We start from the raw sequence: 23367 nt of genomic DNA, 5'->3' as shown, positions 1-23367 counted from the left end.
GTCTAAAAGTGTCAACAAAAACAGAACATTATAGGCATAAGAGTAGATTTTATGTCAGAGCTGTTGTATTGGATTGGTCCTCATAAAGTGGACAGTTTACTTTTATTATTATTATTTATTTTTGAGTGAGTGACGCAGGTCAAATAAATGTTGTGCTTAAGTAATTAAGAAAAACTGTAATTCTACAAGGCTGCCTTTACTCTAATCCTTCATAATCATTAAAATGGTGAGCTTGTATTCATATATTTATGTCTTGTTTTATTATTATCATGATTAAGACTTGTAAAAAAAGAAAAGAAAAGAGAGAAACCAGTAGAGGGAGCTCTCTCCCCAGTTATCATCCATACAGTATCTTCTCTCCCACTCAGATTTCTCTCATGTTTCCCTTCACCTTTCTTACTACATGTATTCTACCAGGTTGAATCAAACGCCATCGCTCTGCATGACGGAGGATGACGTTTTTATACGTTCAAAAAGCTCGTCACCTCTCGAGAAATATATCTGTGTAATTCATTAATGATAGCTCGTTACTTATGCAAACAAGTAGGTCAAGACAAGCATGAATAATAAATACACCACACATCCGCTGTATAAGCTTTATGTATACTTTATATAGATACACGTAATGTACAACGTGACCGATAGCTTTTACAGAGAATATAAAAGTTAATGTAACTATGAGCCCACGCAGGGCGGTAGAAGATAATATTCTGCCCCGACCACAAGGCTTTTTATTTTACAATCACATAGAAAACTACTGGTGTTTATAGTTTATGACATCATCATCAATGATAGTATCCTCATCATCATCACTGATATTACTTCACTATAATCATCATCATTAACATCAAACATCATTTTCTCTCTATAATCTTTATCATCATCATAAACACAACCATCTTTCTCACTCGTCAGTCATGGCTTTTTTTAAAGAGCATCATCACAGTTATTGACCAATATCATCCTCTTCATCATCCTCATCATCACCGTCATGTTTTCTTATGATTATGTTTTAAGGCTTTTTGTAAAGAAGACCCCAAACTTGAGCAAACTTCTGCCCGTAGGCTCAAACACAGAGTGTGCATACTACAACAAAGAGGACCAGAAAAACCTATACATTATATATACACACATACATAACTTAAGCATACGTTGTTGTTTAACATTTACAGGTAGTATTAAACCATTTCACAAAATAAATACAAAAATGATAGTTGGTTATTATTTATATACTTTTTTTTTTTTTTTTAAAGAGGAACACAAAAGCAAGCAAGGATTCTTTAGGATTACAAACCAAATGCAAACAGGATCACAACAACACGTCGACCTTCACTGACATAGGCCATAGACAAGAGAGAAAAACAAAAAGCTTAATCGGACTGGTACCCTATTGGGCCATTGCTCAGCCATAAATAAAACCTATACCCAGTGGACTTTTTAAAGTTCAAATCCTTAAGATTTTCATTAAATCAAACCCTGTTTTTGACTCCATTTCTGCTCAGCATTTAGCCAATTTATGTATTTACATTCTGGAAATACCTCTTTCAATATTAGTTTTCATTGTTAGTGGCGGAGTCCGCCTTTCCTTTGCTGGAATCTCATGCACGAGGGGTTCACAGGAAACGATGCAGCGTTACTGTTTTTAATTTTATCTCATGGATATCAGCTTCATTGTTTAGTGTTCACCCTCCTCGGATCTTTTTTAATTTTTACAAGGGAGTAATGGAACAAGAAGGAGTAGCCACAGTGAACCGTTATTATTTATTTTTCACTGACTTCTTCATTAAAACAACGTGTTTGTTTGGCTGCACTGTAAACAGAACGATAACACCTGCACACTCCACATCCACCACGCCATGCCACAATATTGTTATTGAAATGTTTCGATCCCGCTTGGATCTTCGTCAGGTCAAACACTTTGGTGAAACACTTTGACCTGACGAAGAATATTGTGTCATGGAGTAGTGTGCAGGTGCTACCCTTTTTTCTTTATGGACGCTGTTCTGATAGCGTCATACCTACGTGATGTGCATATAACTAATCTTCTTCAACTTTGCACTGTAAACATACTGTACATTACTTGCTCTTCTGTTTCATCTCTGACAAAGTGTTTGCTGCATATTAAACCACACTTGTTGTTGCCATCATTAATCACGGTTGTGTCGCCAGATCAGGAGTGAAATCTTATGGATTACAACTTTGAGTCCAAAAAAGCAAGTTTCATCTCAGGCCTCGGGCAAAAGCTCCTTTTCTCCTCAACTAAAATAAAAAAGTATGCACATTTCAAAAATTCTCTGCTCCGCACAAATAAATGAAATCAGCCCAGCTGACTCGAGACTGTGACGCTTTGTTGGGAAACCTAAATGTTAAGCCAGCACTGTTTTCTGAGGTCACTCTGAGCAGGGCTTCAGCCATGGCACCTGGAGAGAAGAATTCAGCACCAGAGTGAGATGACCACGTGGTCCAGGTGAGGTTATGCTGCGATGATCCACCCACCAACTCCCAAATGTGTCCATCTGTCTCCTCTTCTATTCATAGCCGACCATACATCTGAACTCTGATTTTGAATTACGACTTCTTCATAAAGCACAGTGGAGAGCGCTTGCATCACTTATGCGCCCGTAATGTAGATACTGTGTGCATTGATCGCATGCACACTGCTGCATACACTCACACACACACACACACACAATCACACACACACAATCACAAACATATTGGTCTATAATAACCCACATGCATGCATGTGCACCTGAAACATGGCAGTTGTGCTTTAGGGACACTTGGAAACATGTTATGACCATGAGAGGGGGAGGTAGGGGGTGTGTATGAGATGGAGGAGAAACAAACTGGCTGCTTGATTGTTTATGTGCTGCTCCATGCAAGAGTCCACATATCGGAGTATCCTCAGAAGTGTGTGATATCTGCCCAGCAAGTGCACACGACTTGTAGACAGTCCAGGAGAGAAACTGAGGTTCATTTCTGTGTTGAACCAGCTTCGCAGTGTTTCTGTGTTCATGAACCGAAGGAGAGAAAGATGAAGGATACGGAGGTTGAGAAGATTGTCCCTCTTCACTTCTTGTTGGCGATGCGTCTCTTCCTGGTGGCCAGCATGTCGTAGAAGGGGTCTCTGCTAATGCTGGCCCTGGAGAAGAAGCCAATCAAAGGACAGCGATGAAATAAATAATAAGGGCCACATGAGAGGAGGGTCTCGAGCATCTTTGATATGGAAATGTAGGCACATTTATACAAACCCCTGCCTTAACTAGATAAAAAAAAAAAAGAAAAAAGTTTGTGCAGTGACCTAGTTTGGTTTCCATGGTTTCTGAAGAGGAACCCCCTTCCACCCCCTCCCAAGTTTTTTCGTGGTACTACGGTTTGCAGGAACCTCCTCCAGAACTCGTAGTAAAACACACTCTGTCTCCTGCCATTCTGCAGGTTTATAGGTCTGAAGGTGGCGGCGCTCAACTCTTCTGCGCTCTCCCGCTCTTTTTTATTTTCAGAGCGATGGAAAGACAGCGCACAATGCGAGCGAGTGACTCAGGAAGCCATTTGGGCTCTACTGAGGAGCCCAGTTTCACGGCTGCTAAATCCTGTTAGCACCAGCACAAAGCAAGAAGAGGCTCAACCCCCCACTGCGGATATCTCCGACTCCCTTCACAACGCCACGCGCTGAAGAATGAGCCTGTACGCGATGACTATCCCGCTCTTTCATACGGCTCATTGTCACTTTGCTCAACCCAATTTCATGAAACAAAAACTCCACTGTAAAGTGATCAAATCCAAGCAAGGCTGCCGTGACTAATACGTAATAACATTTCCTCCATTTCTGTCCTCAAAAATATGTAAAAGAAAATATATCTAATGTAATGGGAAATATAAAAATACATACTTTCTCTTCTACTAACACATTGCATGAATGTATGAGCCCACTTTCTGCATTGACCCACTTGGTGCAGCATCATCTGGGTCTGTGTGTTTGTGACTCAAGATAAGCGGCGTTTCCTCTGATCATCTCTACTGTAGAAGAGGGGGAAAACCATCATTTCCATAAAACGCCTTTTATCTCCCCAGAACCCCGAGTCCTCTTGGACCCCTCTGGTGAAGCACGAGCTGCGGCTTGTTAGCCTCCGTGGCTGCGAGTACGTCAACCCAGTTGCCTCTCTTGGATAGGTATACTGGGTTTGCTGGCTCACCCCTGGGCTGCTATAAGCAGTGACTAATCCCCCATCACGTCCCCAGTGAATACTCTCTGAGAGTATGGGGAGAGAGGGGGGAGGGAGGGATTGCACTATATTACAGTATACAAGTGTTATACTGTTCTGCTGAGCCAACTCTCTTTGACATTGCACCATCTTCCATGCAGGCGATTACAGAGCAACATTTAGGTCACTGACAGGCAGCAAGGTTATTATTACTGAGAGTTACAGTGTGTATGGTATGTGACGGAAAGAAACCACACTTTCGCTGTTTACTTTACTATTTAAATCAAATGTTGTAATGACATACTCAGTATAGACAAAGGTGTTTTTAAAACCCATGTCAGTTTCTGTCCTGGGTCTCGTCTACATCACCGTGGGCCAGAGTAGATTTTTGAAGAGGTTTATGTCTGTAGCTAATATTTTTGTATGATAACTATTACTGAGCGGTAGCTTGGTCACTGTAATCAGCTTATGAAGTCAACCACCCACTAGGGATGCACCGATACCGATATCAGGCCGATACCGATTCAAATAACTGGAACGGGTATTGGTTACAATGGGGCCGATCTATTCAATTCAATTCTATGTTTATGCATTAAAAAGGTTTGCACTTGAATTGTAACTCCTTTTAATTTTGAAGATTATTTTACCAAGTTGCTGGTGTACGATTTATTATTTTATTAATTAATAACAATTCAGTAAATCTATATCTATGTATTTATTTGTTCCATTTTGTTTTACAAAGTTACTGTCTGGTACTGAATGGTTTCTGCCAATACCGAGTACCGATCGGATACCCAAAGCCCAGGTATCGCTATCGGAATCAGGACTGAAAAAGTTGGATCAGTGCATCCAACCACCACAAGAAAATGTACTTTAAAAGCTGGTGCATTACCTCATTTAGGCTAGGACCTTTATCAAAGGAATAGTTGGACATTATGGGAAAAATTCAAGGTGATACGCTCCTGTCTGTACGGTAAATATGAAGATAAAGCCAGCAGCAGGTTAGTTTATATCTTAGCTTAACATAAGGACTGGAAACAGAGAGAAACAGCTAGCCTGGCTCTGTCCAAAGGTAACAAAGTCCACCTACCAGCACCTCTAAAGCTCACTTTTTAACACATTATATCTTCTATATCATTTAATCCATACAACAGTGAAGTATAAAAACAAGTTGTGGTTTTACTAGAGGATTTACTGTGGGATTGCCAGGCAACATGTGGAGACTTTAGATGAATAAACCCTCTCAGCTGACTCAGCAAAAAAAAAACATGTTCCACAAAATGTCAAACTTTTGTTTTTTTAAGTGTACGTGTCAGAAGTCTTACTTGATGGATTTAATCCACTCCTCTTTCTCTTCCGGCGTGGGCGCTGATATCCTGTACACCACGTGGTTGCCCTCGACAACGCGCCCATCTGCCTCCGTCTTGCAGGCTTTGATCACCTGGCCTTTGTGATTGGGGTTATAGAGCTCGAAACAGTTCTGGAGAATGGACAAAGAGCGGGGTGTCAACGATGTGAGATTCATACATTTAATAAACACGGTAACAGAAGGGGAAAAAGATATTTGACGTGTGATCAAAGGACGAGGTCTCTAATGAGGCAACACTCACAGGTTTCCTGGGCTCCTCCACCTCCCTGATGCTGAGGTTCTCCAGCGGGATGATCCCACGAGGCTCCTTGTCCTGAAGGAAGAACATGAGAGGAGGGAGAAAAACAAGCAAGTAAATACAAAGAGAGAACGCAATTCATGAAGTAAGAAGCAACAAGAAATTATATAGATCAGAAAAGTAGCAAAGAGGCAAGGCGAAGAAAGCGGTGCATTTAAGACAAATAAAGACGAGAGGGGAAGAAACAGGAAGAAAAGGAAAGAGGACAGTAGAGGAGTGAGGTAAGGAAAAGAGGATAAAATCATCGGTACCCCTCCTCCTCCTCTCGTCCTCGCTGCTCTTTAACGGAGCAGATAATATATGTGTGTGTGGAGGAGTCAGACCAGAGGACGGGACATAATGATAGTGTCCTGAAGGATAATAGAAGGGTATAGTGAGAGGACAGTGCTGATGTAGCAGCTAGCGGGGACACAGAGGCAATGATAAAAACCTTTAACGACGCACATGAACTTATTCTTACAGAAAGCGACACGGATAGATAAACATGTGGACACTAGCAGTCATAAAGAATAAAATACAGATGACTCTTCGTTTCGTTGCCACATGGGGCTGACCCAAGCCTGTCTGGGGTTTCCTTCCACAAGTGCCAATATGCTGCTAGGGCATAATTGAGGACAACTGATGACCATTAAAGCATTTGCTAAACAGCAACCACAAGTGGAAATTACAGGATACTGGCACATTGAATTTCCCAAGTTTCCCTACATTGATAGACTTATAGACACATACACTCACCGGCCACTTTATTAGGTACAAGGTGTACCTAATAAAGTGTCCGGTGCTAGTACCGGGTGGTCTTCTGCTGCTGTAGCCCATCTGCTTCAAGGTTCGACGTGTTGTGCGTTCAGAGATGGTATTCTGCATACGTTGGTTGTTACGAGTGGTTATTTGAGTTACTGTTGCCTTTCTATCATCTCGAACCACTCTGCCCATTCTCCTCTGACCTCTGACATCAACAGGGCATTTCCGTCCACACAACTGCCGCTCACTGGATATTTTCTCTTTTTCTGACCATTCTCTGTAAACCCTAGAGATGGTTGTGCGTGAAAATCCCAGTAGATCAGCAGTTTTTTTAAATACTCAGACCAGCCCGTCTGGCACCAACAACCATGCCACGTTCAAAGTCACTTAAATCCCCTTTCTTCCCCATTCTGATGCTCGGTTTGAACTTCAGCAAGTCGTCTTCACCACGTCTAGATGCCTAAATGCATTGAGTTGCTGCCAAGTGATTGGCTGATTAGCTATTTGTGTTAACAAGCAATTGAACAGGTGTGCCTAATAAAGTGGCCGGTGAGTGTATATGTCTATGGATATACTCCCTAATTTCCCTCCTATACGTTACAATACCAGAATTTGTTAAGGCACCCACACACACAGAAACCAGCACATACGGTATGCTTGCAAAGAGGCCATTTACTGATCAAAACATCATCTTAGTGTGACACTCACTGTTGTGTATTCAAAGTAGTAGAGGCAGTTGTCAGTCAGGATGAACCACCTCCTCTTCCAGGTTTTCACTCGGCCCCCTGACAGGAAGAGGAAGAGAAAGAGGAGACAGGAAGTCACACAAAGGTCCGGCCGCAGTGACAGACTGGCTGTCTCTCGTATCAAAGGAAACGAGCAGCCGGGATGTGACACTCATTAATGAAGCCGACCCACATCCACTCCGCTTTCTCATTCTTGTGTGCAATTGTGTAAAATTGTATAGATATTATAAAGTCGTATTGTGTGGATATTTGCAACGCCTGACCTCCAGACCTGCTATAAATCATACAAAAACAGACCCAACAATGCATTTTAAATCACTGATTGTACATGTTTATTCATTAGTTCACTGCTGTAATTCAATTTCCTGTGTAGGAAAGGCTGCTTGTCATCAACCACATGATCATGTCATGTGGCAATTAGACACACATTAATACTTAATTTGCTTAATAAGCAGTACATGGCTTTGAAAAGTCAGTCAGTTTTTTATGAGTTGTGTAACCCTACACATAAAGGAAGGTTTTAGATTGACTATATACTGTATGTTATTGTATGCTTCTTTTGTTTCAGGCTTTTTTTAATAGGTATTTTCTCTATGTTTTAAACAGTGTTTAAGATTAATGCTGCCGTGGTTGGATGAGTTCACTTTGACTTTCTGAAATTATGCAGGCAAGCCAGTTTGAAGACTACTGAATAGTGTGTGATTACAATCAGCCACCGCTATCGCTCCTAACTTTTCCAGCTTTGTTAAATGATGACTCACGCAACTGATAAATTATTGCTGACTTTGCTTATTCATTTTTTAAAAAGGCAGCAGGATGAAATCCTCATTGGCTCTCAGGAGAGGTGAGCAAACACCACTTGATATGAACCTGACGTGACACCTAAAGCACCCCTGAAGGAACACACATGTAGATATGCAAGCACAAAACACACACACACACACACACATGTACACGCACACACACGCACACTAAACCCCAGAGCAAGTTCACCACCTCGCGTGTTAAATTGTGCAAACTAGATAAAAGAAAGAAGCAAAGAGAGAGAGAGCAAACGCAAACTTCCAACACGTTAGTTTGAAGCAGAATTGAGCCTCTGGCAGTGACTGCAGTGTCGGAGGGAAACACCACTTGCTGACACTGAGGAAGCTCTCCTGGTGGGAGACACATGTGTGATGTGTGCAGCATGCAGGGCACGCTATGAGAATGACATTGAAATGCAACCCGGGGACAGTTGCATTAACTTAGCTTAAGTCTTGGCCTTAGACTGGTCTTAGGTTGTCAGGTTAGACTAGTTTAATTAAGCCTGTCTGTTGCATAAATATTAAGACTGACTGGAAAGTTAGCCTCCATTCCCCCTGGCTAAGCCTGAGGTGACAGTTTTGTTGCTATGGCAACAATCTGTTTGAAGGTCGGTTAGTTATTTCAACTGTTTACCCATTACTTTTAACTAACTTTTAGCTAACTATTTCAACTGTTTACCCATTACATTAAGCTTATTTTTTTAGATAGCTATTTCAACTGTTTATCCATTACTTTTTTTTATTCTGTCTACTTCCATATTCTTGAATTGTTTCTGAACATCTTTTTAACGGCCGCTTGATTTTGCTTACCTTTAGTTTACCTTTTTTGTTTCTCCCATACTGTGAAGAGTCTTATTTCTCCCATAATGCATTGTGCGACAGGCTATCTAAATCAGTCTTAAGCTTCATGCAACAGGTAGATTTAAGTGTCGATAGCAGGTCTGACTTGAAGTTATATTTAAGACAAAGACTAGGTCTATTTTTATGCATCTGGCCCCCGAGCTTACACACACAAACACAAAGCATGAATGAAAACATGAAGCGCATGAGCACTTTCTGATCATTTCCTGTGTGTGTGTGCTTTGACCTAACATTCCTGATTAGTTCCTCTCAACGCTAACCACCCCTTACGGTCACAACAACACTTTTCATTGCAGCATTTCCTTCCTGTTTTTGTGGCGCCTCACATGAGCCTATATGGGCCACACGTAATTACAAAAGCTCCGGGTTTCCTCGCATTTCAATAGACTCTGGCTATTGAATTAGCACGGCCAAATTTCCGCTCAGCAAAGAGAGATTTGCTAAAAAAAATCCTCCAGGGTTTATTTTTAGAGAGTTAAATTAGAAATATTATAGCGAGAACTGGTGCGGGGAAATGGCTCCAGGGAGGAACCGTACTAGAATGTAATCATGTTAGGTCTGTGAGCCACAATGGGGCTATTTGCATTCATACTCACTAGTTTGATGAGACTAAAGAGACGTTACACAGAGTGAGAGGAATGTGCAGGTCAGAGCCAGGTGTGTGTGTGTGTGTGTGTGTGTGTGTGTGTGTGTGTGAACATAGCAATAAAACTGATCACCTGCAGTGTGTTCGCCCCTTTAACCTTTGACAAACGGTATCCAGACTATTAAACGTTTTATGTTCAATAATAAATCAACCTTTAACAGCACTTAAAAGTGTTGAAAAAAGGAGTTCAATTAATGTCTTTAATGTGTTGTGAACTGCAGGGCGAGGTCCAAATCAAAAACACGTGTAAACAAACAGAAACAAATGTCAAAAAAACAAACTATTACCTCATTAGGAAAGCATACAACCACATCCAATCCCTGGCACACAAACTCATACAGAACAAATAAATTACAGTGTGAATTCCCAAACCTCATCAACATGACGACGATGCAAACACAATAAAAAAACATGCCTGCACTGTTTTCACACATACTGTAAAATGTTTTTTACTGATTGTGCAGTGAGAATGTGCACACCTTATACATATTTCAGACCATATATATATACATGGTTTTCTAGCTTGATGAATAAACCAGCTGTGTAATATAGTCTAATGCTTGCATTACTCTTTCATGTGTTTTTAATGTACCATCTTAAATCCTTAATGTTAATGTTTCTGTGTAAATTTAAATAAACCTGGCTGAACATCCGTGTGTCGTCCTCTTTGTTTACCTTTTTTATTTGCTTCGAGGCTTCCCCTGGTAACCTTGGTAACCCTGTGTTTAACGTCACAACGCTATGAATTGTGGGTAACTCCCTCAGGCAAAGTCTGCAGAAATGCAGACTTACGGAAAGTGTTCTTAAAGAGCTCAAAATGTCTGCGAAAGAGCCCTCAAGGACTTGACGATTTGACAGTGGGACAGCCCTAAACGCTCAATGACTTTGCGGGAACGCGCCTCAAAGTCTGTGAGTCTGTGAGTGTGGACATTGGGATTGGGCCGATGAGTGGTAGAGCAACCAAATAAAGTCATCCAGGATGTCTTGCATTCCCTCAGCAAGGGGAATGTGCAGAGACACACACACACACTTACCTAGTTTAAGCAGCCAGCCCTCTCTGTCTGGGTTGAAGAAAGTGTGCGTCAGGTCATTCCCATCATCCTCTGGGATCTTAAAGGGTTCGCTCTTGATGCTGTCGTATAGATTCTGGACGGAGAAAGAAAACAAAAAGAGAGACACATTATGAAACAAGTTCACATTAACACTTCCAGATTTCTGTGAACATCCAACTCAGCCTTCAGACTAACGGTGCGTTAAATAAGACATTGACAGATTCTATTTAATGATTCATACCTCAACGAGTCTGGGTGCTTTGACAAAGTGGCTTTTTCGACATAACACAAGCCAAGGGCACTTTGGTAAAGACGTCAGCCTACACTATGTGGGAAGATGAACTTGCTTTTATGTGTTTTTCTTTGAGAGATCACGAGAGATCATTAGCATCAGTATCTGGGGGGAAGATCTAATTCTGCTGAGCTGCAACATCGCAATTAGCGAGGGCTGACTCGCTGCTTTGCACGGCGGAGATCTTCTTATAGGTTTCTCTTTTTCCGTGCACGCTACATTGGATACATTTGTCATACCTAACAAACTAATCAAGTCAAAGCTCTCACCCTGAGTAGGTCCTCTGGGAGGTCTCCCCCCTCATTGATCCCTCTGTTCATGGAGATGAAGCGCTCCACGGGCGGCTTGTCTCTGACGTTGGGGTTGTGCAGGCTTGTGTTCAGCATAATGATGGCAAATGATAGGACGTAGCAGGTGTCTGTGGAGGTAATTATACAGAGTCTGTCACTGGGAAAACATAAAATGCAGCACAAGTCCACATCTCTGTGTGTGCAAGGACACGTTTTCTTGTGTGGAAATTAGTTAATGCAATAATAACGCAAATTTGTTTTAACACCACTAATTTCTTTAACGCAATCAATCTTTCGGAGGATGTAGCGTTTTTTAAAGCTAGAGTGAAGACAATTACATCATATGTAACTAGAAAACCTAAGGAATACATTGGTACCAACCATGTCATACTAGTTTGTTGCAAAGAAGGTTAAATAACGCTCCAAACTTATGCTAAATTTTGGGCAAGGAAAAACTGTCATGGCCATTTTCAAAGGGGTCCCTTGACCTCTGACCTCAAGATATGCGAATGTAAATGGGTTCTATGGGTACCCACGAGTCTCCCCTTTACAGACATGCCCACTTTATGTTAATCACATGAACTTTGGGGCAAGTCATTGTCAAGTCAGCACACTGACACACTGACAGCTGTTGTTGCCTGTTGGGCTGCAGTTTGCCATGTAATGATTTGAGCATATTGGTTTATGCTAAATGTAATACCTGTGAGGGTTTCTGGACAATATCTGTCATTGTTTTGTGTTGTTAATTGATTTCCAATAATAAATATACACATACATTTGCATAAAGCAGCATATTCAACCCCTCCCATGTTGATGAGAGTATTAAATATTTGACAAATCTCCCTTTAAGGTACATTTTGAACAGATAAAAATCCTTAAAACTATTGATCTTTTGTCACTAGGTATTGATATTATAATATAAAGACTATATCGAGATGATTCATAGTTAAATTTCAAACATTTTCTTCCTCAAATTCAAATGTGAAACCAAAATGTGAGTGGTGAAGGTATTTCCCTCATTTATTATAATGACATTGAGTTGACAGCACAAATGATTTGTGATTAATTAATTAGACAGCAATCCATCAACAGATTTGCTCACCACAAAAATGTGTCTCTCTGTCTAATAAAAAGGAGAATTTAATCAACAAAGAGCCCCGTATTCTGGGACAAACGACTCGTGGCGCCTTCCAAGGCCTTTGGAGGGCTGCAGTCATGAACACGCACACACACAAATCCACGATCCACATCATAACTCCTGCTAACCTCATCCATCCACACACTAACTGCCCCAGTCAACATCCCCTGCACTGTAATTTACGACCCTGAACGCTCCGGTCCTGAGAGATGACCAATAACTAAGTCTGGGTGTGTCGCCACTGCACCACATCAATATTCATGACCTGAGCTGTCACCCGCGTCCTCCTCAACCCTCAACCCTCGCTCGGTTAACACGGGAGCAGCAGACGATGTGCGACGGGCCGAGATTGCACTAATGACCACTACTGACCGGTGATCGATTTAATTATCACCGCTGGAGTCACAGATAGTGATCACACTGCGATCAGAGATGCAAACGCAGATATCTATGTAGTCAGAAAGTGCTCATATTCTCCAGTGTTTTAGGAAAAAGACTCTCCAGGGTTGTGGCCACATGTTAAAGATTTATACGGCCCCAACAGGTCCAGATGTCTACTGGGGGAAGACAGACAGCCAGAAACATCGATCTGAGGCTGAGGTGGTCTGGCTGGCCCATATTATCTGTCCTGGACTGTCTAGATGAGTCTGAGTCATATGTCTGCTGCAGTGTGTGTGTGTGTGTGTGTGCGTGTGTGTGTGTGTGTGTGTGTGTGTGTGTGTGTGTGTGTGTGTGTGTGTGTGTGTGTGTGTGCGTGCGTGCGTGCGTGTGTGTGTGTGTGCGTGCGTGTGTGTGTGTGTGTGTGTGTGTGGTACCTGTGGACTGGAAGACGCCGGGATTGCATTGGCAGTACCTGGAGGCAAACGCCTCCATCATACGGTCAATCTTCTGGGCTTCGCCAGGAAGTCTGAAGCTCCACAGAAACTGCCTACAACAGCAGGAACAGAGGGAGAACATTTAATGACAGATCATAAAGTATTGATGCAAATGTGTATTTAAGTACGTGGATATATTTTTAACATTAACGTTAAGGAAGGGAGTGTACATAAACATAAAAACATTAAAAAAAAAACTCTCTTTACTGACTATTAAAGAGGACGCTGACCTCAGAGCAAAACAGGATGATGATGAGAACTGCCACGTTCATGTCATATCAGAGTTATCCGAGTTTCCAATTTGTAAATAGTGTTCACATCCAAATCTACATCACTTGGGAAACTTGATATATACTGTACGAATTGATGCTAAATAATACAGAAACTGGACAAACGCGGATGTCTCACATAAAAGTCTGTCATTCGGGTAAAACCCTTATTTAATTGATATAGTGTTCATTCAAGTTGTAATTAAATTGGGAAACGTGGAAGTCCAATATATCCTTTGCACTTGATAATACAGAAGAATAAAAACAAACATGGACGGCTCACATCAACCAAAGGCCATCATTCAAGCTATTAGGCCTTTTTCACAGAGGACATTCTGACATGTCACTGTAGGTATAAATAATGAAATGAATGATGGCTGAATTCCATTTAGTTGCAGGATTCAGATATAGTGCTTGCTGGCTCGCTGTCACTCTCACTGGTTAGTGTCATTAGGTACACTTGTGATATGACAATTCAAAATGTCTGCTGTGAAAAAGGCCTATTGAACCCAAATTTAAAAAAATATAGTGTTAAAGGCTCCACAAACAGGTGTTCTCAGTTAATCTGGCAGATTAGACCTCTGCTCAGGACTGTGTGGGCGTGTATAGACTGTAATTGATTGACATTTTCCTGTCAGCTTTGTTGCACCTGTTAGAGCGGGACAAATTACACCTTTATCACCTTCAACCTGAACAGAGGTCTAATCAGCAAGAAGAAGTGAAAACACCTGTGTGTGGGTGCCCAGAGGCTTAAGTTGTAAACATGGGAATCTTTCTGTGAATGCAGCATAATCCACTGCCTTGATGCAGTGGGGATGCTGGTGCAGAGGCCTCCAGCAAAAACATAAAAAATACAGTGTCATTTGCAAAGAAGTTGAACCTGGCTCAATTTTTGCCGTCACACAGCCTCATCTATCACAACGTTGCATTGGCCGATTCAATAAAATACATGATAGCGCACATTGCTGGTATGTTACTTAGTATTATAAACCACTATGCAATTTGTTTGATGTTTGATAAGTCCTTGCATTTCTTTATCACATCTTTAGCTATATTTGGTCGTTAACTCACCTTAAGGCTTGTACGAGGTTGAGGTCTGCAAACTCATGAAGCTCCACGAACGCCTGGAGGACCTTGAGGTTGAATTCATCCCTGGAGGAGAGGAGGGTCACATGTTTAACTATTTACACTCTTTCCATTCAAAGTGAAACAGAAAAAAACAGACGCTAGACTGATAATACGGGATTCATTTCGGAAAATGCACTGCAGTGAAATTTCATACATTTTGGGGGTCAAGGTGGAAAGTAAATGCAGCCAGTTTCTTTTAGACCGAAAGCCATTGTGTTTGCAAATCCCTGTTGTTTTGACAATCCTATCCCCGTTGATTTCCCTTCGATAAGAACCACATGTCCGCTCAGTTGTTTTACTGGCAACGTCTCCCGTCGCTGCTCTGCTCCATAAATCCAGACCACCAATTTCCTGGGGCTTTATGCCCTCGTCTGAGCACGAGCAGAGCGCAGATCTGACAGAGAGATGGGGAGATGAAAAAGGAAGGTGGAGGAAAAACAGAGGGAGCTCACCGTTCCCCTAAGTAGTCCCCGATGACTGTTTTGTTAAGCCCCTCGCCTTTGTAGAGGAACTGTGAGATGTCCTCTGGGGTGTGCTGGAGAAGATCGTTCTCCAGAAGAAACTGGATCCCCTGTTTAAAAAAAAAAAAAAGAGTGAACACTTACTCTTAAGTTACCTTTTTTGATCTGTTTTAATGGACCTGATGGAATGGTGTAATTCAACAGTAACAAATAATCAGTTTAGGGCAAGGCCTGACCTTTTTCGGGTCCATGTTGAACTTCTTCCTCCCCATGGCGATCTGTTTGTTTCTTTGCGTGGTTTTGCTGAAATAATACAACAGAGACACACCATCACGTGACAATTGAGGGTGTGGTGTTGTCTCCAAGCTGCTGTGTTTGTTCAGTAGGTCAGTTTGGGTTCGTCCAGGACGTGGCGCAACTTTGTTTATTTACTACGCTGTCTGAAGAGTGTTCAGTGGGTTTAACCTGAGAAAACCTCACTAAATGTTGATTGCATGAACTGCATGAGACTTTAGCATCACCTGAACTGCACTTGTACTTGTGCATAAACAGTTGAACCTTTCCTGCTGCCATTTGGACGTCACTCTTCTTAAAAAAAAACAAATTTTGCATGCGTTCTACAGGGAAATCTCCACCTTTGTGTGTCTGTGCATGCTCCCTACGCTTCCTGTGTGCCCAAAATAGCCCGAGCCCCTTTGCCAGCTGCACCTGAGACACACACAGACAAACACACGCACACACACACACAGCCTGACACACAGCGCCTCCTCACTCCACCTCATCAACCAATCAAATGAAAGCCTTTGAATACAGACTGTTTGGCTAATGTTTAGTCGAGGGACTGTCCTGCTTCACTCCTCAAACAAAGGGGGGATTAACACACACACACACACACACATATACAGACACACACAGACACGATGACAGGTGTGAGGCTCACGGCGGAAGCAACAACATGGCTCAATGGCTTTGAAGAGCAGAGGAGGCAAAAAAAGGAAGAATGAACTATAGTCCTGAAATGATGAGTCAATGAATCAATAAGTCAAATAAATCCACAACAGTTCTGATAATTGATTAAAGATGTTGTTTCCAGCTCATCAAATACGAGGATGGGATCATTTTCATCAGTGTGAGTTTCTTTGGGTTTTGAACTGTGAGTCGGACAAAACAAGCAATGTGAAGACATCACCGTTAGCTATGTTAAAAGGTGTTTTTCACAATTTTCTGACATTTGACACACTAAACAATTCAGAACTGCAAAGATTAATCGATTATTTGATTAGTCGATTGACAGAAATTGAATCAGAAACTATTTTGAGGATGTTTTCAAGCAGAAAAATGGTAAATATGTGCTGGTACCATCTTCCTAAACGTTAGTATTCTCTGCTTTACTCCGTTTTATGTCATCTTAAACTGAACACATTCGGGTGGTAGAATCTGAATATGACATCTTGGGCTCTGGGAAATTGTGTTGGGCATTTTACTGATATTTTACAGACAAGACGACCGATCGATTAATCACCTTTTAACAATGAATGAATCAGTCATCAAAGAAAGAACTCACCTCTCCCCCACACAGGTTAGCTGCTCGATCTCAGTCATCACCTCTGCGATCTCAAACTTCAGCCGCTGCAGAGAAGAAAACTTAGTCACTTATTCCATTTACTAGAAGTTTTATTAATTCTAAGGGAAAATGGATCCAGCTGCAGCTCTGAAGTAACAAGTAACAGGTTTTCGATTAGTAACGGGCCAGGTGATGATGTTAAAATCAATATTACACAACCGTAATATCATTTTAAGAGGGCATTTCTACTTTTATTGGATGGTGGACAGTTGGGAGTTGTCAGGGAACTCTCCACAGGAGTACTTTTCTGGACAAAATCACACAAACTAATGTTCCAATATGTATCTTTGTTCGGTATAACATATAGTCTTCAGACATGTTAAACACTTCAATAACTCATTTTATCAGTTTACAATTTGATCATATTGCCCAGCCCTACTTACGAGAACAAATATAAACATCGTCCTTGGACTGTTACTCACTTCAATATCATCCAGAAGCTCTTTTTTCCTGCGTCGTATGTTCGACAGCTCATCTCTTTCCTCCAAAGACAGGTCCTCAGGTACTGGAAAATACAGAGAGAAGGGGAAATGAAAGAGCATGTGTGAGCGAGAGAGGGAGGGAGGGAGGGAGGGACGGGGGTTATGAGGACGGATTAAATTAATTCACCTTCCGACCAGCCAGTCAGAGTCACGGGGATTAAGCCTGGCACTGTGCGTACCTGTTCAATGAATTCATCCCATCCAAAGACATTACTCATGACCTATATTAATATACGCTAACAGACAGGAGGTCATTCACTCTCAGATATGTTTGTAAAAAGTTGAATTACCCGCTCATACATCACCAGTAAAAAAGGAAAATGATCATCTATTGTTGAACTCCTCTTACAGACATTAACACTTGAACATTTTAATACTTTAGCTGCAGAGACTGCAGAGATGAAACTGTCTTTGAGAGACTAATGTGTCTACTGGGACATATTATCACTTTGTTTGGGAAGTCTTTGGAAAGTAGTAACATGATTATATATATTATTAAAAACTGTCCTACTCCTCACAGGTCTGACTAGGCAAAAAAAAACCTACATTAACTGATTTTGTAGCTGCTGTTTAGTAGTGGACAGTGGGGTTTTTAGAGCTGTTCTCACTGAAAACAACCTTGAGAGCTGAGAGAGTGAACCAAAACAGTAAAGTTGTGGGCTGGGGCTGCCTAGTCAACTAATCGGTGGTTTTGGTCTTAAGATTTCTTTAATCTATTAGTCGTCGTTTATGCTTTTTTCATGCTGAATGACATATTTCCAAGAATCTTATGAGCACATCTCTTGTAAACACAATATTTAAAGCGGTGCTTTTGTGTGATTCTTTGCAGAGAAACTCAGATCTGTTGATTAAATCAACTAATCGACCTTAACACCGACTATAAAGCTCCGTAAAGCCGAGGAGGGCTGCAGATTCAGGTGATAAGTCTCTGCAGGTTCATCACTACGAGTGACCTCTTTCACATTGTTATCTGATGCATTGTTACCTCCGCACCTAATGACATTGATGCGATTGATGATGATGATATTGAGGATGTTGTTGATGTTGTTAATGATAATGAAAAAAGAAAAAAAAATCTGCTTCTATACACCCTGTGCATTGCCTCTGTGCATTGCCTGTCTGCACCTGTGTCTGATCGGACTTGAAGCTGTTGTTGGCACTAACTCAAGTTGTTCCCTCCTATCTAGATCCTTGCTTGTGTTGTACAAACTCTCAGATGTACGTCGCTTTGGACAAAAACGTCTGCTAAATGAAATTGTAGAATTGTTATTTTAAAATATCGATTGTAGCTACTTTAAGCATGCAAAATGCCTGGGTATGTCTGGATATGACTGAAGTGCATGCAGCCATTTTCTTGTTTTCTGTCTTCATGTGTATTCTGTTTGTTTATACCTCATGTAGTTTGTTTCCCACCTTTACACAGTGCCTCTTCACAGTAGATACACTGTTATGCACTTACAATATAGAGCAGGTGTTAGACGTGGATTACACAAAAGCCACATATGAGGAAGAAGTTTCTCCTGAGAATTTTCTTCCAAATCAAATTAAAACCGCAGAAACTTCCCTGTTGGAAAGGAGATCACTTCCATAAATAACATCCTGTGTGTTTGACACACACACACACACACACACACACACACACACACACACACACACCGACCACTGAGCATCTGGCGATGCCTGCCCCCCTCAAATATTGGCTTTCTGATAGTCAACTCTCGTCGGGCCCTCATTTGGGGTAATTAAAACTGCACAGAGAGAGAGAGAGCGGCACATCACGCATGTTTTACTGCATGAGCACACAGTATACACAGGTGAGTACACAATATACACGCCATGCATGCAGAATTTACACTTCACACGCGTGACATTTATTTCATTCTACACTGCGGGGTCCCCAGGAGCCACCTCCTTATCTTTCATTCAACCGTGCCACGTCAACCTCCCCCCTCCACCAACCCCCAGACCCTTCGGAGGCCCTCCCCCTCTCTCCTCCGACACATCAGAAAACAGCAATCCATTTGAGAGCGAGCTGACAGGAAGTAGGTCATTTTCACATGGAGCTATACCAGATTGTGCTTCTCCTACGCCGTTTCTCTCTCTCACACACACACACACACACACACACACGCACACGCACGCACTCCCCCTCTATCTCTCTCTTTGTCCGCCTCCACCCCAGTGCTTGAAGTGGGGGTGAGAGCAGATTCAAATCCCCCAACTGAATCATACCGCTAAGCAGCTTTGCAATTCAGACGGGTTTTTTTCCCCCCCGTTGTTTCCCCTCCGACTGTAAATAATGGAAAAAGAAAAGTAAAGTTATTTTCCCCTCCTCTTTATCTATCCACTGCATCTCTCTTTCTCTTTCTCACACTCTTTAAATCCTCCCCTCAGCCTCGCTCTGTAAAAGACAAAGTGACAAGAGGCAGCATGGACCATTAGGTTATTACGTTGTGAGGAGCTCGTGTTATCACAAACGAGCAGCCAGTCAAGAGAGCATGCAGGGATCCAGATGGCCGTGTGATCATTTCTCTCTCACACAAGGATGCTCATGCAGCATCTACCAACTTCTACAAGACGATGCAAAAGAAGGAAGGCAGAGGAGAGGGAAACAGAGCGAATTTTAAAGATATATGAAACTTTAAAAGATGCTAAGGAGTATAAATACCATGTCTACCAAGCACAGTTGAGTGATGACTCAGCTGTAATCTGTCAAGATATCAAAAAAGGTTATTTTACTGGCTTGACTGCAATGAAGAAAAGTCACATGGGGTAGATATATTGATTGTAAATGCTCTTAATGATGATTTTATTAAATCCTGTATTTATTGTAAACAGTAAGACTGTAATTGTTATGTATACACTGTCTAGTTAGCGTATGTAATTTGGCAGTTGAAGTGGGAGAGAGGTTGTTGGGACTGTGTGGGAGGATGGATTGGATGTCTGCAAAGTGTTCTGTTTTCCCTTTATTTTTTTCTTTCCCATATTTAATTTTTAAAAATTCCTTACTGTGTTCAGATAGGACTCAAAGTCAATTATATAAGTACAAAAGTACCAGAACCAGGCGAGAACCGACCCCAAAATTAGCTTCACTTTTTTTCCGAACACACCTAGACTTTGCATCTGTATGTAAAACTTTAAAAGTTACCGCCTCGCGGTTGTATGCCTCCGCCAACCGGTCAAGTTGCAGTTTACATCCTTGTCTGTCCAAAATGTCATCATTTTATCATTTTATCCCGTTAGACATTTGTGTGAAATTGTCATAATTAGTATTTGAATTCTTGAGTTATAGCCAAAAACGTGTTTTTTGAGGTCACAGTGACCTTTGACCAAACCAATTCATTCTTAAATCCAAGTGGACTTCTGTGCCAAATATGAAGAAATTCCCTCAAGGTGTTCCAGAAATATCATAAGAATGGGACAGATTTGAGGTCACAGTGACTTTGGACCACTAGTCCAAGTGGACATTTGTGCCAAATTTAATGAAATTCCCACCCGTTGTTCCTGAGATATTACGTTTACGAGAATATCTCAGGAACACCTGTTTTTTCAGGTTGTCCAGCCAAGGCTGTGGCCAGTGCGGAGGCATAGAAAATAATCAGAAACTGATAAAAAAAAAGTTAAATTCTGACTTTCGAAACTTGACAAAAGAATTTCACGAGGTCCATTTGGTAGCTGCTTTTGGAGCTTTCAACCTTCCTCATGTGCGTACATCATTGAACAAACATGTTCCTGTAAAACATTGTGATGTATTTGTGACTTTTTGGGAAACTTAACATCTTGACAAGAATTCATAATGCATTTCTGTTAGTTTTCGCTTGTCCGTGCAACATAAGTGTGTGTCTTTACCCCCAGTGAAGAGTCTGTGAGGTTGAAGAGGATAAAAAAGAGAGAAAAGTTGCAAAGAAACAAGGACACAAAAGGATGCTCTCGATGCCAAACAGCAAAGAAAGAGGAAGGCTCGAGAGTGATGTACGAACAGATACCGGCACACCAGACATCTTCACGCTCTCTGCCTCCGTTGCTCTCTCTCCTTGGCTTCAGTTAAACAGCCTCATAAAGCAGTAATTGTGGAGCAAAGAGACCCTGCAGGCAACCTACGTCTGTAATGCGCAAAATCCCATCCCTCCTACTCTGGCTGAGAGAGCTCGTCTGGACCGGAGAATGGGACAGATTGTCTGAGGAGACTGAGTCTGTTTTGGGTAACAATTTCCCCGCTGTGTGTGTGTGTGTTTCGTAGCACGAGGAAAACGCAGAGTAATCTGATATTGTTGTGAGGACAACTACTACTGTACAGCCGAGACTGGACATCTCATGCATTATGCATGAGAGTCTAGGAATCTGTGAGTGTGTGTGTTTCTGTGTGTGTATTCCCACAGAGAGCAGCACTCCTGATAAAAAAAAAAAATCCATATTAGGTTATATACAAACAGTCCATGCTTAACCCCAGGCATGGCCACATAGATTACCAATGCAACACCACTCAGCCTTTTTATATTATGACTCAGGGGGCTGCTGTTCCAGTAACAATCAATACATAATCATAATAGTTCAAACTTGCATGCTAAGCCTTCACCCCCCAATGGTCTTAAAGGAATAGTGTGTTCAATTTTGGGGGATCTATTGGCAGAAATGGAATACAATAAACCCGCCTCGTAAGCGGGACTCCCCAGCCTGCCGTGTGTCGCTCACACCCTCCAGCTGGCTGTTAACGAGGGTCTTTTGGCACAGAGAAGTACTCGTATCGGTACTCGGTATCGGCGAGTACCCAAATGTAAGTACTTGTACATGTACTCAGTCTGAAAAAAGTGGTATCGGTGCATCCCTACTTAGAATGAGTGCTTCATATCTATATAGGGAGCGGGTCTTCTTCACAGAGTCCTCCAGGTTTCTTTTGGTAACGTGAGCCGCAGAGTGCTAAAACCGTGGCACCGCCAGCCGCCGTCTGACTTCCAGTGCTCCTAAAGTAGTGTTATTACGGTAAGGATGGCCTCTTAGCGAAGAGTTTTGCACTCGGCGGATCACGTTACCGCAGTCTTGGAAATGGAAGAGTGAGCGGAGAGGTACTCAGTTGGTTGCAATCTGCAACCACACCCACTAGATACCACCAAATCCTACACACTGTCCCTTTAAAGCATGCATGGATGAGTAAATGCTACAGGTTTTCTCAGACAGACACGTGGTCCAGGATATTTTCAAAGGAAAAAGGTAATTGAGTTTGTAACTCTGTCTTTCTAATGTAACGATCACTTTTCTTCTCCTGGTCAACCGTAACCAGCCGGGTCAACGCCATCTCGGGGGGTTAGGGAAGAGGTCACCAGCAAAGTTCAGCCAGGATCAATATTAAATGCAGTAAAGTAAAACATTTTCACAAAGTGAGCTTAATTGAATCACTCTTACAGCATTCAGGTCATCGTCAGTTCAGGTTTCACTTCGTGGTAAAATCTCATGACTCCATTATAAGTGTAACTCTCCCGTTTCTAGACAGTCAGGGGTCAGAAAAAGGAAAACAGATCACATGCTTATTATTCATGCCCACGATAGCGGAGGCTATGACTCAGCTCAATGAAGTTCTTTGTTGGATTCACTGATCACTGTTTTGGTTACTGTAAATAAGCACATCTATTAATACTTGTTTTGAGCATGATGTCAGTAGAAGTGCTGCTCCACGATGTGTGGATGAACCTTTAGACCCCGATCAGCTACTCAGGGTCTTGAATAATACATTACTGCCCGGTTCCAGTCCGGACAGGAAGACCTCAGTCCTGATACAGTTCGCTGTCTAGTGCTTCTGGAGATACTGGAGAGATTGGGATCTAGTTCGGGCCTTTATTGGCAGATCGCAAAGTCAAACGGCTAAACTCCTTTGACAGTCAAGCCTCTCCGACATCCTTGGCATCAAGGTCGGTGGAGAGGATGGTTTCGCATACTGATACCCCTGTTGAACGGGGTTATGTTCGCTGAATAGTCAACTTGGAGTGTCGTGAAACTACGTCAACGTGGGTGTTGCGCATCCTTGCCAACCCTCCCGGGAAATTTTCCCGGGAAACTCACGTTTTTCGTTGCCCTCTCCCTGTTTCCTCCCGG

At 42.0% G+C, this 23367-nt stretch overlaps 1 protein-coding gene across 2 annotated transcripts in view; it reads right to left on the bottom strand.

The window, feature by feature from the left end:
• The window catches only part of cyth3b (cytohesin 3b), a 51008-nt gene that overhangs the window by 9250 nt on the left and 18391 nt on the right, over positions 1 to 23367 (bottom strand). The window contains exons 2-13 of one of the 2 annotated variants that reach the window (XR_005209783.1): positions 17221 to 17303; positions 16739 to 16803; positions 15411 to 15477; positions 15166 to 15284; positions 14657 to 14737; positions 13257 to 13369; positions 11283 to 11431; positions 10704 to 10815; positions 7322 to 7398; positions 5816 to 5887; positions 5531 to 5685; positions 2675 to 3145 (exon numbers count right to left, since the gene is read on the bottom strand). Coding sequence is in view for 1 of the 2 variants with exons in the window: in XM_037791421.1 (XP_037647349.1) it covers positions 3073 to 3145; positions 5531 to 5685; positions 5816 to 5887; positions 7322 to 7398; positions 10704 to 10815; positions 11283 to 11431; positions 13257 to 13369; positions 14657 to 14737; positions 15166 to 15284; positions 15411 to 15477; positions 16739 to 16803; positions 17221 to 17303 (1166 nt within the window). In the remaining variant the exon portion in view is untranslated. Of the gene's footprint in view, positions 1 to 591; positions 3146 to 5530; positions 5686 to 5815; positions 5888 to 7321; positions 7399 to 10703; positions 10816 to 11282; positions 11432 to 13256; positions 13370 to 14656; positions 14738 to 15165; positions 15285 to 15410; positions 15478 to 16738; positions 16804 to 17220; positions 17304 to 23367 lie in introns of those variants that run through there. The other variant, XM_037791421.1, reaches the window with a different exon arrangement.

This window comes from Sebastes umbrosus, chromosome 14 (assembly GCF_015220745.1).
Source record: "Sebastes umbrosus isolate fSebUmb1 chromosome 14, fSebUmb1.pri, whole genome shotgun sequence".
Taxonomy (NCBI): domain Eukaryota; kingdom Metazoa; phylum Chordata; class Actinopteri; order Perciformes; family Sebastidae; genus Sebastes; species Sebastes umbrosus.
This window is presented reverse-complemented; position numbering and strand designations above follow the sequence as displayed.